This window comes from Arachis duranensis, chromosome 5 (assembly GCF_000817695.3).
Source record: "Arachis duranensis cultivar V14167 chromosome 5, aradu.V14167.gnm2.J7QH, whole genome shotgun sequence".
Taxonomy (NCBI): domain Eukaryota; kingdom Viridiplantae; phylum Streptophyta; class Magnoliopsida; order Fabales; family Fabaceae; genus Arachis; species Arachis duranensis.
The window spans coordinates 81,318,037-81,333,603 of NC_029776.3; the positions used below are offsets into that span (position 1 = coordinate 81,318,037).

General features: G+C 33.7%; 1 protein-coding gene and 2 non-coding genes across 5 annotated transcripts; all 3 read left to right on the forward strand.

Moving 5' to 3' along the window:
- Positions 1-8,806: 8,806 nt before the first annotated feature.
- LOC107489737 (uncharacterized) lies at positions 8,807-12,775 on the forward strand. 3 transcript variants are annotated; one of them, XM_052262266.1, is made up of 7 exons: positions 8,807-8,985; positions 9,622-9,714; positions 10,330-10,427; positions 11,335-11,550; positions 11,670-11,715; positions 11,956-12,031; positions 12,269-12,775. In XM_052262266.1, exons 2-7 carry the CDS (start codon positions 9,658-9,660, stop codon positions 12,496-12,498), a joined length of 723 nt encoding a protein of 240 aa, XP_052118226.1. In that variant the 5' UTR covers positions 8,807-8,985; positions 9,622-9,657; the 3' UTR covers positions 12,499-12,775. The 3 variants fall into 3 exon arrangements, with proteins under 3 accessions (XP_052118226.1, XP_052118227.1, XP_052118225.1); XM_052262267.1 differs by lacking the exon at positions 8,807-8,985 and having other exon boundaries at positions 9,672-9,714; positions 10,330-10,443; positions 11,352-11,550; XM_052262265.1 differs by lacking the exons at positions 8,807-8,985; positions 9,622-9,714 and adding an exon at positions 9,737-9,983 and having other exon boundaries at positions 10,330-10,443; positions 11,352-11,550.
- A 276-nt stretch (positions 12,776-13,051) lies between these two features.
- LOC127747814 (U1 spliceosomal RNA) lies at positions 13,052-13,218 on the forward strand. The gene has a single exon (XR_008009761.1). It is a non-coding gene; the product is annotated as a U1 spliceosomal RNA (small nuclear RNA).
- Positions 13,219-14,459: 1,241 nt separating this feature from the next.
- LOC127748029 (U1 spliceosomal RNA) lies at positions 14,460-14,620 on the forward strand. The gene has a single exon (XR_008009972.1). It is a non-coding gene; the product is annotated as a U1 spliceosomal RNA (small nuclear RNA).
- Positions 14,621-15,567: the final 947 nt, after the last annotated feature.

Here is a 15,567-nt window from a genome sequence, read left to right on the forward strand (position 1 = left end):
GCGAAATGAACGCATTACTCTGTTGTTGGTTGGAAGGGATAACATTGTGTTGTCACATTTGCAGTTTGTGGATGATACTATACTTGTTTGTCCTTCTGAAGAAGAGACGATCAGAAACTATAAGTGGTTGCTGTGCTGCTTTGAGATGATGTCAGGAATGAGTATTAATTTTGACAAGTCCAGCTTGATCCCCGTTAATTGTGAGCAGAGTTGGGCATGACAGATATGTCGAATGTTGGGGATGTAAAGAGACGTATTTACCTTTCAGATATCTTGGTATTTCTCTGGGAGCAAATCCAAGGCTGGTCAAGACATGAAAATCAGTGATTGACAAGGTAGAAGAAAACCTAAGTCTGTGGAAAACAAAGTCTCTGAATAAAGCGGTTAAGTTGGTTCTCATTAAATCTGTTCTTAATAGCCTGCCTATTTACTATCTCAGCTTGTATAAAATGGCGAAGGTAGTAGCAAAAAAAATAATATCCTTACAGAAAAAATTTTGTAGAGTAAGGAGGACGGGAGGGAGGGGATGCCTCTAGTGAAATGAAAAGTTGTACAGGACCCCAAAAGGCAGGAGGTTTGGGAGTTGGTAACGTAGTAATTTGGAATACAGCGCTCCTATTCAAGTGGTGGTGGAGATTTTTGAAAAAGGATTGTCCAATTTGAAAGAAAATTGTATGTTCCTGTAATAACATAAAATTTTCTAAGATGATTTGTGATCAGCCTATGCCTAAAAGAGGGGGTTCTTGGAAGGATATTTGTCAACTACAAATCAGGGAGCCACAAGTGAGAGAGAAGATGATGAGAGGCTTGGCTATAGAACTAGGGGATGTCAGGATAATCCGCTTTTGGGAGGATAGCTGGTTACCTTGTGGTGCTCTGAAAGTTATTTTTCCAAAACTTTTCTCGGTCTCAAATCTTCAAGGATCTATCATAGGGGATTGTGGGTTTTAGGATGGATTAGAATGGATTTGAAATTTTCAGTGGCGACGAGAGTTATTTCAATGGGAGTTGGAATTAATAAACCAGCTTCATGCGGTTCTACAATTAGTGAAACTGACAACTCAGAGAGAGGATAGAGTGGTCTAAAAATTTGATAAAAAGAATGTTTATTCTACTAACTCCTTTGTGCAGGTATTGCAGGTAGAGGTACTTCCGGCAGATATCACAAGTTATAGTTTCACTAGTACTATTTAGAGAGGATTCGTCCCACCAAGGGTTGAGTTGTTTACTTGGTTTGCACTGGTTGGTAGGGTAAATATAAGGAAAATACTGTGTAGATTAGGTGTTATTGGCCAGAATGATAACATGTGTATTTTATGTCACAAGTTTATTGAAACTGCTTTTCACTTGTTCATTAGTTGTGAGCTCACTTGGTAGGTGTGGTGGTTGTTCGCTCTTGGAAGGATATAGACTATTCCAAGTACGCTCAAGCAACACTATGAAAGTTGGACGGATATATCAGTGAGAAAGATGGAACGGAAGCGTGGTTGGTTGACTTTTTTGCGGTCACCTGAACAATTTGGCTAGAAAGAAATGATAGAATCTTCGAAAATTAAGGTTCAATTGTCGTGGACATTATTAAAAGATCCTTTACAAGTTACGATGAGTGGATTGGTGGTAAATTCTGTGGTTATTGATGACAATATTAAAGATGGCTAAGGATTATTATTTTTAGCGTTATGAATTTTTGTTTCTTTTATTTTGTTCCACTTTATTGTGTTAAACTCTTTTACTTCTAAAAAAAATAATTTTATTACAATATTAATTATTCACCAATAGAATTAGCTAGAAATATTCATTATAATACATTATTAAAATAAACCATTTTATACCAACAACAAAGTAAGACTAAATAGTTTTAATACTGTACGTAGTTATATATAATTTAAACTACGATAAATTATTTTAGGATTTTAAAATAATAATTATTTGAAAAATCAATAGTATATAACCATGCAGCTTTAATTTACCAAAAGCATAAAAATCTTAATTTTACATAAAAAAAACTTTTCACCTTGGTTTCTTTACTCTGAAAAGCCAAGATTTTTTACAAAAAAGCTTATCACAATACAATGTAATCTTATACATGTAATATTGAATTAATATTCAATTTGATTCTTAAAATTTGATATTAGACTTAAATTAATTTCTAAAATTATGATTGATTTAATTTAACTTTTAAAATTTATAATAACAATTTACATTAGTTTTTAAATTGATTTTTGTAAATGGTATATTAAATTTTACATATTAATTTACTAATTTTGATCACGTAAAATTTAGACGACTAATCTAAATTGTAATAAATTAATGTACTAAATTAATACGTTGTTAATAAAAATTAGCTCAAAAATAAATGTGAATTACCATTATAAGTTTTAAAATTCACTACAATAATATAGACTATTTTTTAGGATTATATGTGTAAAAAATATTAAAATTTGTCAAAAAATAAATTTTGACATTATTTTAACTATAGAAATATGTTAATAAAAGTTTTGTTAAAAATAGTATTTTTAACATATAAGTAATTATAAAAAAATTGAGAATATATTTTTTGTGATATTTATTAACCGTCAAAAATATTATTTATTTTGATACTTATTGATCATAAAAAATTCTCAACAAAAATTTTCAACAACACGAGATAAGATCTTGAAATTGAAGAATAAACTGAAATTTTGAAAATGAAAAATGAGTAGTATAATCTCAAACTGAGAACAGTGCGATGCTAAAATTGACAGAGCTCAACAAAAAAGAGAAATAATGGAATAAGTTAAAAACAAATAACTAAAATGAGTATCAAAATTGAGAAATAATTTTTTACAGTTAAATTATTTATTAAAAAACATAAAAATATGATATTTATAAAAAATATATATTAATTTTTATATTTAATTATGACTATTAAAAAAAAACATATTAAAATAGTTCTTTTTTTAGTAATTCAATTTAAATTCATTAAAATTTTAATAATTAAATTAGATCCGACTTTAATTTTTAAAAATTAAATTGAGTATTAACTCACGTAATATTAGTACTTAAATTAATTTGAAGAACAACCATAATCCCATTATCTATCTAATTTAACTACTAATTTTGAGGGCACAACTTTCAATCAAATGGGTCCCATCCTGATCCCTTTTCCAGTTACACCCATGGCATTTAATTTAATTTCTTAATGATCATATCATATTCACCTTGCATTATTATTATATATTCAATGCAACATTGACACGTATCTCACCATTGTTGCTTAATTGCTTTATATATAGCCCAAAGTTGCACCTCAAATTTGGTCATGTAATGTATCGTACACTTGGTTAATAAAAAAGACACAACCATGAAAGCATCACCGTCATCCATCCTAAGGTACCTCCCCTTTCGCCGGATTCAGCCGAAGGCGCCCGCTGCAGCAACTGTTGCACCATCACCGGTGCCAACACAATTCGACCAAGTACTCTCGACGGAGTTAGACACACTCGAGTTATCACTAGGCAATAGTACTACTAGTAGTGGTGAAATTGGTTTGGCACATTTTCTTGATGCAGCCATCACCACACAAAAAATTGCATTGGGTTCACTTTTGAAGAACACTTCTAATTTCGAAGATGACAAGGATCGTGTAGCTGCCGAAGATTATCTAGATAGCAACATTGAGATTCTTGATGCATTCAATCATCATGTTAAAAAATTAGGCCACATGAAGAACTATGTGGACTCATTGAAAATTGTTGCACATTTGATTGAAGTTGGGAGCGGAAGGCCGAATTGTGCGGCGACGGCGCGCGCATCGGAGCATTTAGATTCATGCCATGGCATGGAGAAGAGGTTCAAAGCAATGGAGAAGCATGGATCTAGCTTGAGTAGGAGAGTGTTGAAGAAAAGACTAATACGTAACCATGAAAGAATGTTGAATGATGTTTTGTTTAGTTCTAAGGCTATGGCCTTAATGGGGTGCAAGTTTCTTGAACTTGGACTTTCATTTGATTCATCAAAAATTAGGTCAATACCCTTGAATTTGATGAAGAAGTCTCACCCTAGAACAAGTTCTTTGTCATGGTTGAGATTTGTTCAAGAGTTTGATAAGATGGGGAAATATGCATATGGGTGTTTGTTGATGAATGAGTTGTTGGATGCATCAAAAGAATTGAAGGAGTTGATGAAGGGTAAAAAGGGAAATAAGATGTTAGTGGAATCTTGTGTTGAGAGAGTAAAGAGAAGGTGCAATGAATTGGAGAGATTATAGAGGGAAGAGTAAATGTTCTGCATAAAAGTTTGATTGATGTTAGAATGGCCTTGATGGGAATTCTATCTCATTAGGCCTATTGGAGTAGATGTAAAAAACTCACTAATAAAAGATGTACATGGAATTGTTCTAAGATATATTGAAAATATGAATTTCATAAGTAACCAACCCCCTTTCTAGTTTTAAGAAATAGAAGAAAGACATTATGTTCTATATTTAAGGATCACAATAACGAAATCGAATTAATGTTGGTTGCTCAGTAGTAGAGAATCAACTATGACGATATTCCTGTGACATTGCGCATAAAGAATTCGGATTCAAATGTTTTTAGAATTTGTTCTTGAAATCGTCTTTAGTTTCCTTAAAGAAAGAAACTAGTTTTTTTTAAAGAAAAAGTTTAACATAAGAAGTGGAACAAAGACAATATTAAAAATACAAAACAATAAATAATAATCGAACCAACCGATCTAATCATAAAATTTTTCTGTCATTTTTGGTATTGCCATCAATAGTTAAAGAGGTCAGCACTTAACTACTCAGTGTAGTTTTGAACAAATAAGTTTATAATCTCCTTTGCTCCTTTTTTTTTATTCTGAAAAATTCTCTGGTTTCGTTCCAACCAAATGTTCCACATAATGGCACAAAAGCACATCATCTATATCTTGCGCTCTTTCTTGTTAATTGATACCTCAGTCCAACTCTAAAAATGCTCATTGATTGTACCTGGACATATCCATTGTAAACTAACATGAGATATCCAAGCACACTAAACCTGTTAAAAAAAATTACAGTAAAAAAACAAGTGGTAATCATTTTCATCGCCTATTTTACATAAGACACATAGAGAATCTTCTTGGTTAATAACCCTGAACCGACGCAATCTCTCCTTCGTATTAAGTAACCCAGCCACTCAATCCAAACCAAACAAATAACTCCACCCTAGGAGGGACAAGTCCTTTCCAAATTGACCTAGTAAAGGTATAACTTGATATATCCTCCGGAGCCATTTTTACCTGCAACACTGCATAAATGAGTTAGTAGAAAAAACACCTTGTTTATCATATTTTCACACAATTCTATCCTCTCTCCCAAGTGCAAGTTTGACTATTCTCAAAAGTATTGTGAAACTGGTTCACTAGATCCAACTCCCATTGGAACAATTTCCGCCTCCATTGGTAGTTCCATATCCAAGCTAACCCATCCCAAAATCCACAATCTCCTATCAGTGATCCTCTTTAGTTTGAAATAGAGAAGAGCCTTGGAAATCGATCATTCAGAGACCCTCCAATAATCCAGACATCCTCCCAAAACCAAGTACGTCTCGCATCACCCATCTCCATAGCCAATCCAGTAATCATCTTCTGCCTAACTTCTTGATTCTTGAACTGTAGTTGACAAATGTCCTTCCACGGATCCCCCTACTCAGGTAATCTCCAAGAGGATAGAAGCTCATTTAGATTCAAGTTATTACAAGAGCAAACCACCTTCTTCCACAACGGACACTCTTCCTTAGAAAACCGCCACCACCACTTAAACAAAATGGCTGTATTGGATACCATAGCATTTCCAACTCCTAACCCGCCTAACCTTTTAAGAGCCTGCACGACTTCCCACTTCACCAAGGCCATAAAAGACCTCCCATCCTCCTTACTCCATAAAAATCTTCTATATAAAAAAATCAGTTTCTCTGCAACAGCCTTTGACATCTTATATAGGTTCAAATAATAAACCGGAAGGCTATTCAACACATATTTAATAAGCACCAACTTACCAGCATTATTAAGCGCCTTGGCTTTCCAAAGACTAAGCTTCTCCTCTACTTTGTCTATTATTAGCTTCCATGTCTTAACCAACCTTGGGTTCGCACCTAATGAGATGGCCAGATATTTAACTGGAAGGGAGTCTTGCTTGTAGTCTAACACACTACACATACGTCGTACCCATTGCTCATCACAGTTAATAGGAATTAACCTCGACTTCTCAAAATTAATACTTAAACCTGACATCAACTCAAAGCACCGAAGCAACCTCTTGTAGTTCTTGATTGTCTCATCTTCAGGAGGGCAGAACAAAATAGTATCATCAGCGAACTGTAGATGCGACAACTCAATATAATCTCTTCTAACCAACAATGGTGATAAGCGTCCGTTCCTAACTGCTTCTTCAAGCATTCTACGTAAGACATCCACAACAAGTACAAAAAGGAACGGAGACAAAGGATCACCTTGTCGCAAGCCCCTTTCCATCTTGAACGGGTTAGAAGGCGAGCCGTTTATCAATACTGACATTGAGCACGAACTCACACACTCCAAAACCCACGCCCTCCATCTTTATCCAAATCCCATCTTCTGCAACACGAGGTCAACGAATTTTCACTTTACTCTGTCATATGCTTTCTGGAAGTCTAACTTTATCATTGCCGCTTCCGACTTCCTCATTTTGATCCAATGAACCGTTTCACATGCGATAAGCGCCCCATTATGAATCTTCCGACCCTTGATAAATGCGCTCTGCGTCTCACCCACTAATCCAGGCATAACAGCTCTCATCTTCCTCACTAGCATCTTCGAGATAACCTTATACACACACCCCACCATGCTAATCAGGCGCAAATCTTTGATTTCCTTAGCACCAGTAAACTTAAGGGCCAGTGCCACCCAAGTTACATTACCATCTATTGGCAACCTTGAAGATTGGAAGAAACTCAATACAGCTGTCGTGAATTCAGAGCCAATTTCGCCCCAACATTCTTTATAAAATTCATGTTGTAACCGTTATTTGCTGGAGCCTTGGACGATTCACAATCCTACATTGCCTCTCTAATCTCCTCAAGTGTTGGCAATATCTCTAGAGCCATAGCATCCTCCTCGTCGATCCTTTCCACCAGTCCGTCTCTGAACCCCACCATCGGGGACTCCTCTTGATGATATAACTCCTTGTAAAAATCTCTTATGGCAATCTTAATCCTAACTTGATTCCTTATCAACCTCTCATTAATGACTAGAGCATCAATTCTATTATTCCTCATTCTCACTGAAACTAAGTTATGGAAATACCTCGTATTTTTATCCATGTGTCATTGCATGCCTAGACCTCGACTTCTGCTTCCAGTGTATTTCTTTCCGCACATATCACTTCTCGCAGCAAGTAACTAAGGCTCTCGTTCTAGCTTCTACTGTTCCATCATATGTCCCATTGTCAACCATGTCATCAATTTTTTTAATTTCTTCTTCAAACTTCTTGATTTTCTTGTTCATGTCACCAAAGTTGTCTCTGCGCCATCTTCCCAAAGGACCTGTCAAAGCCTTTAATTTATCGATGAATTGTAGAACTCTCAACCCTCTCCATTTTTCTTTGACCATCCTTAGAAATCCTTCATGAGTAAACCATAAATCAAACTAGTTGCCAATGAACTATAGTTCAAATGATATAGTCTCTCTCTACTCATTTAATTGTGGTTCGAGTCTCTCTATTTTAAAAAAAAGACTAGTCACTTTTTTTAACATAATTATATTTTAAAAATATTACATGTACAAATAAAAATTGACTACTAAATTAATTATCCCTACTATTAATTTATTATTCAAAATTTAGCATAAATTTTATTGTTATATTATACGGTGTACAAGATTCTATCCGGTTGGAATCTGATCAAATCGAACCAAATTTACGGATCTAACCATTAAGGGTGTGTGGCAACCACGTTGGAGAGGATAAAAGTGCGTTGAAATTTTTTGAATGCTGCTTCTTGATGTTTGGCAACCTTTTTCCTCTAAACGCAGAAGTGATTTTGCAATCTAAAAGCGTGTTTACTGGAAGCAAAAAAATTGTTGCTTCTACATTTACTTTAACCTGCGTTAGCCTTTGATGATCGTTAATTCGTTATTGGTATTTTTGCAAAAGAATTTTTAGATTTGTTTCAAGTCATTTCAAACATTTTAAATTTTTTTTTCAATTTTTAGTACTTTCTTTTATATTTTGATTTTTTTATTAAATTTGTTATTGTAATTTTATTATAATATAAATTATTGATCTTATTAAAAATGACAAAGTAAATAAAAAACTAACTATACATAATAATAGAATCATAAGTAATAAAATTTTACAGTCTAAAATAATACTAAATAAAAAAATACTGAGAATACTAAAAAAATTATAGAATATTTTTTTGTTTGACATTGTAAAATTTGTTATTATAATTCTTGTTTATTGTTTATTATTCTAATTTGTTATAATATGTATTATTGTTTCTGTTGAAAATGATAAATTAAATAAAAAATTAATCATAAATAATAATAAAAATATAATAAAAAATTAGAACCCAATAATTTTATAAAAAAATTAAATATATTTAAAAAAATAATATTATATTTAATATTATATTTTTTTAATAATTAACTAATTATTTATCTAAAAGTAATTTTAATTAATATTATTTAAATAATTTTATTTTATCAAAATCAATTTTAGTATAAAATTACCAAATTGTATCTAAAATCAATTATACAAAATCGCTTTAATTCAAATTCAAGTTTGAGTAATTCTGATCCAAACAGACACTAAACTGAACTGGCCTGGTTCAGATAGTACTAACCCGGTCGCCTGAAGCCGTGAACTCTCTCACCTTCTTCTCGCTGTGAAGCTCTTACGCCATCTCGCCGAGCTCCGTTGCTGTCTCTGTTCGGTTGAGGGGTCACCGTTGGAACTTGGAAGCCGTCTTCTGCCACTTCCTGCAGGTGATAAAATCCTTCACTATTACCGTTGATTATATATTGATTTTGAATGGTTCGTGTGCAATTGATTCGGTTTTACTAATTTAAACACACTGAATTTTCGAGTGCAATTGAATGGTGTGTAATTGATTTGGTTTTACTCTTGTGATTACTGTAAAAACTATAAGCTAGTTCGTAAAGAAAAGGGGGAAAAAGATGAGTAGTCTTGGAGCAACAGTCAAGTTGTATAGGTGTAAGTGTGACCTCAAGGTCAATGGTTACTGATGCTTGTTAGTCTACCTACATTGCACCTTTTAAGTGCGACACTTTACCACAAGCTGAAAAAACGGTTTGTTCAGTTTCACTGATCTTCTGAGAGTATCTATTACCTTGCTTTGTGAATTGTGATTGTGATGGATGGAAACCTCATCAAATTGGACGATGCACTATCATATCATGCACACAACGATTTCTTTGACAAGTTAATGATGTTGCCACAAAAATCTTTCATGTTCTTGTTACTTTCCAGACTTATATTAAGAATCTTGAATTTTCCCGTTTAATCTGCATTCATGTTCTTATTGCTTTTGGTGTCTTCGTTACAATGTTTATCACTTTTATGATTCTGTATGACATCTTATCTTCTTTTAATGGCTTCAGGTGCAAGTTTCAGGCCCAGATTGAATACCTATAACTATGAATATTGATTCTTTCAAGCGGGATGTTGATGAATTAATTGCTGAATTCACTCAGGTATTATTAAGATCTTACCTGTGTGTTTACTAGTTGTGTAGGTTTGTTTGTAAAGTCAAGGTGCTTCCCATCCTTTTTTTCAATTAGATATTTTAGCCATAAATTTTTACTCTGCAATTCCCTGAGAGATTTTGAAGATTCGCAGAATGAATCAACTACTTTGGCTGACATGAGAGTATGGCTTTCTAAGAAGTTCTCCTACATTTATGAATCTAGTCTTTCTACCAACCTCACCTTCTTTATGCAATCACTCTATGCCCAATGTATAGGTGTGTGTTTAGATTCTAAGGTGACCGTTTTCAACAGATATACAAGCTTGTTACTTAAATTTAGAATTTTCAATCAATTGTGTTGGTAATTTTTATTTTCAATGGTTTTATTTTGTGCCAAAACTTTTATTAAAAAAAAAAAATTGTGCCAAAACCTGAAAGAAATTCCACAAGTGGAGGTCACAAATGTAAAAAGGCAGAGATGCAAACTTAAAGTAAAATTTATATATTTATAAAACTCCCACTATTGTGTGATGATTATGATATTTTCAAGCATAGAAACTTGCAGTTTATTAGCTTTATATCTTTATTTCAGTATACAACCTTTCTTCATGTTCCTGTGCAGGTTACATGTGTGGTACTGCTTCTTTATCACACAGATTGGGTGGCCTTTATTGCCTCTATTGTCTGTATGAGACTCAACCATTTAAACCTACTTTTAAGGTCTATCTATCCCTTGGTATGTTAATTTCTAAGCTTAAATGATTATGATTAATATACTTTTATGTGATTTGATGCAATTTGATTGGTCAAAGACTCAGTATTTTTTACATTTCAATGATCTATTTGTAATTTGTACAATTCAAATTCCAGTCTTGTAGCTTCTTCTATACTTATCAAGTTCCTTTTTTTTTTATTGATGTAGTGATTGAGAAAATTTGATTTATCCAAAACACTTTGATTGTCATTTTGTATTTACGTTTATGTGTGTGTGATTTCATAGGATTACAGTTTGTCATTTAGTACTCATAATCATAATGTGTCATATAACTCAGAATATTACAAATGCTCTTGCTCCAGCATCTTGTCTACTTCCTCAAAAGGGGAAAAAATTGCATAATGAAGAACTTAGCTATTCAATATAGGGCATTTATGCTTTCATGGTGTTATAGACCTAAACCTTTTTTCCTTTTTTTATCCTCATCAACTTTTATCATGGCCAATGACATGTTTGATTTGTGTTGATGAATATTAATGACGGTATTATGTGAAGTTGTCAACCTCTTCATTGTCTTTTATTGTTTGGAACCATACATGCCTCATGTAATCCATGTAAAACCCCCCTCTAGCAGGAAAAAAGCTTCTACCATTGTTATATGTTGTTAGCAGCATAGGCACATGCATATTTTAAGGCTGACGCTGGCTATTTAGATGATTGCTGCAATGATGTTGATGAGTGTTTCTTTAATAAAGCATGAGTGTTATCAGATTGGTCTATTACTGAATACTGAAACAGCCGTTTTTAATTTTTTATGTGTTGTGCGTTGTCCAACTTGATGCTTTGTACTTTTTGTTTTTCCTCTTTATTTTTTCTATTAATAATGGTTGACATTTAAAGAACATGCTTAAGCGTGTCCATTTACACAGGAGAGATAAAGAAACTCAGAACCCTTATGGTAGATGCAAAAACAAATGATATTAAAGTGGTACCTTCTTTGGTAAAAAGAATGCTGGATAGAAACATTCTCCTTTTTGGTGCTGTTGACTTAATGGCTGATTCTGTCACGGAGACAGTTAACCAACTCCAACAATTGCAGGATGCTCGTGTCAAACACGCATATGAAAAGTAAATAACCATATTGGACTGATGCTATATTTTCTCCTTTCCTTTTCATGTTATTATTCATGATAATGTGATTATAATAACAACCCTCACTGCTTTCATGTTTTCCCGGTTCATGACAGATTATTTCACAGCACACCAATTGACAGATATGTTCACATGGACCTTGTAAGTATCTGCATGCTTTGTGACTTGCAAAAATTATCCAATCTCGTTATTGTTTTACTATTAGATGCTCATTCAACATGAAATGGTGCTCTGTAAATTGTATAACATGCCTTTTTGTGCCAACTAACTCCTCCAACTTGAGTTGAGGTTTCGAGCGGAAGTAAAAGCACTCAAAAGAATTTAAAAGCTATTTGACTGCAGTGTATCCTTTTAACTTCCTTTCTTCTTTCAACTTGCCAGGGAATGGAAGTTGACCTTGGAAAGCTGCAGAAAATGTCATCGGAATATGCTGTGGCCAAGAATGTAGCCATTGCAGGTATTTTTCCCTTTTCTATAGGTTGAAGTTAATTGCTTATTCAAAAGCCAAGTGCTTGTTTATTTATAATATGACATTATGACTCTATTTGGTTTAAGAAGGTAACATGGCTACCTCATTCTTAGCCATTTTTCTTTCTGCGTCGATGTTCTCTATGACATTGTAATTTTGGTAACTTGTGATATGTTTATCTGATTTTGATTCTTTGCCTTTTGTTTTTTCCCCTCCCTGATAAAGAAGCAAGCAATATTTTAGATGTTACAGACATAAAGCACCTATCAGAAGATAAGGAACTGATAGGAGATGTTGTGAAAAAGATCGCTGATGACTGGAATGACCAGAAAGAAACATTTTATAAGCAAACCGGGTGCAGAGAGGATGAAATGTATGAGCAAGAGCTGCTACAACAACTTCTGAAAGACAACGATGACGACGAGGATAATGAAAAAGAGGGTAGTCAAGATTGAAGGTATACATTTGAGCTGGGGAATTCATAATGCTAATATGTTAGCCATTATTTTGGTATAGGGAGTTCAGGCTTTCCCAGGGGAAATATGGTCTTATAGGTCCATTTTTTTTTCTTTACCTCTATCCACTTTGTTATCAACAATGTGTTATCAACTACTTTCACACTTTCGGTTCTTGTTGTGTGTATTATGGTCTCTTCAACTTTCTTTCTTTTGCTGGATCGGCTTGTTTGTGGAACTAAATTAAGCAATCATAATTCTTATCCTTCTCGCTATCCTTGAAATAGCTTTGGTAAAGATAACATAGTCTTCCAACATCTGAATGTCTACATTTTTGGAATATGAAGTTTTCCTTTCCACGTTCTATTGCCGAGAATCACTACATCTGGAGACCAATAACCAGCTGTTCAATGGCTTCATTGAATGAAATATTCAAGTCTTACATTGAAAGCAAGAGGCAAGATGTCTGGAATTGAAGTCTTACATAGCGTGAAGATGAGTCTGAGAAGTCTGCAACACGACATGAAAGGGAAGACACTACAACAATTACAAGATACTTACCTGGACGGGTCAATGGGCAGTCAAAAAGACCTATGGCCTACGGCCTAGGCTGGTGACTTCCATTGCACTTTGGAAGGATATCCGTCTAAGGTCTACTTAAGTGGTGGAGCCTAGGTCATAATTTGTAGTAATAGGGATTTGCGTTTGCGCAGTCTCTGTGAAGTTTAATGTTTGTTTATGTAATTTAAATATTTTTTTAAACATTAAATTAGTGTAACTAAAGATTTTTTCGAATATTAAATTTATTAGGATTTTGTGCCTCATTAGTATAATTATCTACAGTGATTACAATTTATTTTTCCATTGAACTCACCTAAAGTCTTTTAATTTTTTGCATATAATAAATTTGTTTCTCAAGAAGCACCATTTTTTCTGATCCTGTACGAATGAGTTAACAGTTCAGAGCTGTTTATTTCAGGGGTGTCAATGGATCGGATCCGATCCACATGTTCGCGGTGTTTATCCGAATCCGATTCGAAAATTGCGGATATGGATCCGATCCGCAAGACTTTCGGATCGGATCGTATCGGATCCGCACACTAATCGGATCGGATTGCGGATTTTGTGTTGGTATCCGCATATCCGATCCGCATATCCGCGTATCCGCAAAATTAAAGAAATAAATAAGTAAATATTCTTTTTATGTTTTATTTCAATTAATAATTATCATATATGTTATATTATTTTAATTTATTATTTAAAAAAAATATGTTAAATATTATTTTAAGAGTAAACGATCCAACCTTAAAAGCTGCGGATATTGGATCCGATCCGATGATTTTAATGCGGATCGGATCGAATTTTTGGCCATATCCAATTCGATCCGATCCGCACACATCCCTAGTTTATTTTATCTCAAGAGATTGTTACCATCAGCAATGCCAAGTTTAAACTCAACGATAATTTAGTAATAGTTGTTTATTATTTCTTTATGTTCCAGAGGCTTCAAGAGTTAATACAACATCTTTTTTTCATCCATATCAACATAGATGCATTCTAATTGACAAAAGTTATTGGACCTCTAATTTGATAATACCTGATGCTAGAAAGTTGAGAAAACGTAGAAAGAAAATTAAAACGACTCTCTCCTAATTAAATTTTTTGGAGAGTACACGAACTATTTTTGTACGGAGAGCAACACAAATGTTGATATTTTAATCATAAAAAAGGTTCGAAATCTGCCTAGAGTTTATGGTTTCACTTTCTTGGTTACAGTAAACTATGCTGATTATTGGTATTTGATTGTTTGGGAGACTCTAAATCTGTTATTCAACAGTGGAGGATTTGAGTAAAAGACTTGATGGAAGGAAGACAATTTACATTGAAGTACCAGATCGAAGGAATATCTCTGAGAAAGCTGCCATGCAGTATAAAATGAAAGGTACGACGACAATTGCAATATACTTACCTGGACGGGGTCAATGGGCGATCAATAAGGCCCATGGCCTAAGGCAGTGACCTCCATTGCACTTGGGAGGGGTGCTGCTCTAAGGTCTACCCAAGTGGTGGAGCCTACGTCATAATTTGTGGTAGCGGGAGCCTGCGTTCGCGCGGTTCCGGCCATTTTAGTTAAACCATTCATGCCAATTTTGTTAAACCATTCATGCTATCTATAGTTATGTGGATTTGGAAGTTGTGTTTAGCACGATTCATTTCAACATAAACATTTTTCTTGATTTATGTTGGATAAGTAACTATTGTCAAGGATGATTGATAACCAGTTGTTTGTTTGCAATCTTTACAGGTCTATTTAATTATTCTCCAATAATAAACATAACCTGAAAAATAAACACAACAAAACTTTATGGACCATAAAAGTTTATCATTACATTTCAAATTAGGTAGATGATATAGGAGGAAGAAAAAAAAAGCCAACGATTACATCCAATGTTCTTCATTTAACTAAGATCACAAAATTAAATATAACACAACAATACTCATTCTTATGGGAGTGGATTTTCCCACACTCTAACTGATAATATCAATCTTCTATTATATTATTTTTAAATTTCTCTCAATTTTTATGGACCATTTTCTGTCAACAAAAAAAATTGATGAGGATAGAAGGTAATTTGAAAAAATAATGACAAAATGGTATTATCATTATATTTAGTTATTTACACTAAAGCTTAGTTGAAATTTTGCTAGCATGTAACTTGTACGCCTAACACCAACAAAATCAAACTAATAATGGGACCAATTCTGAAGTGTTGTTGTAAATTGTAGAAGACAACTTTGGTTCTTACTTTTGGAGGATACAATCTCCCTAACATTCATCGATGTTGACAGGAGACTGCATCTAATAATTACATATGGTTTTCAGCTAATGGTTTCTTTGTTGCATATTTGCAGAGAGATTGGAAGAAAACTTGTGCTAATCAATCCCAAAAATACGGCCCTCAAGTACATTGCAATATACTAATTAAAAAATTCTATAATGATCAGTAGTGTCAAAGTTCAATTTTCCCTGATCAGTAGAGGCAGAGAATAGCAGCCGCCATAGTTGCT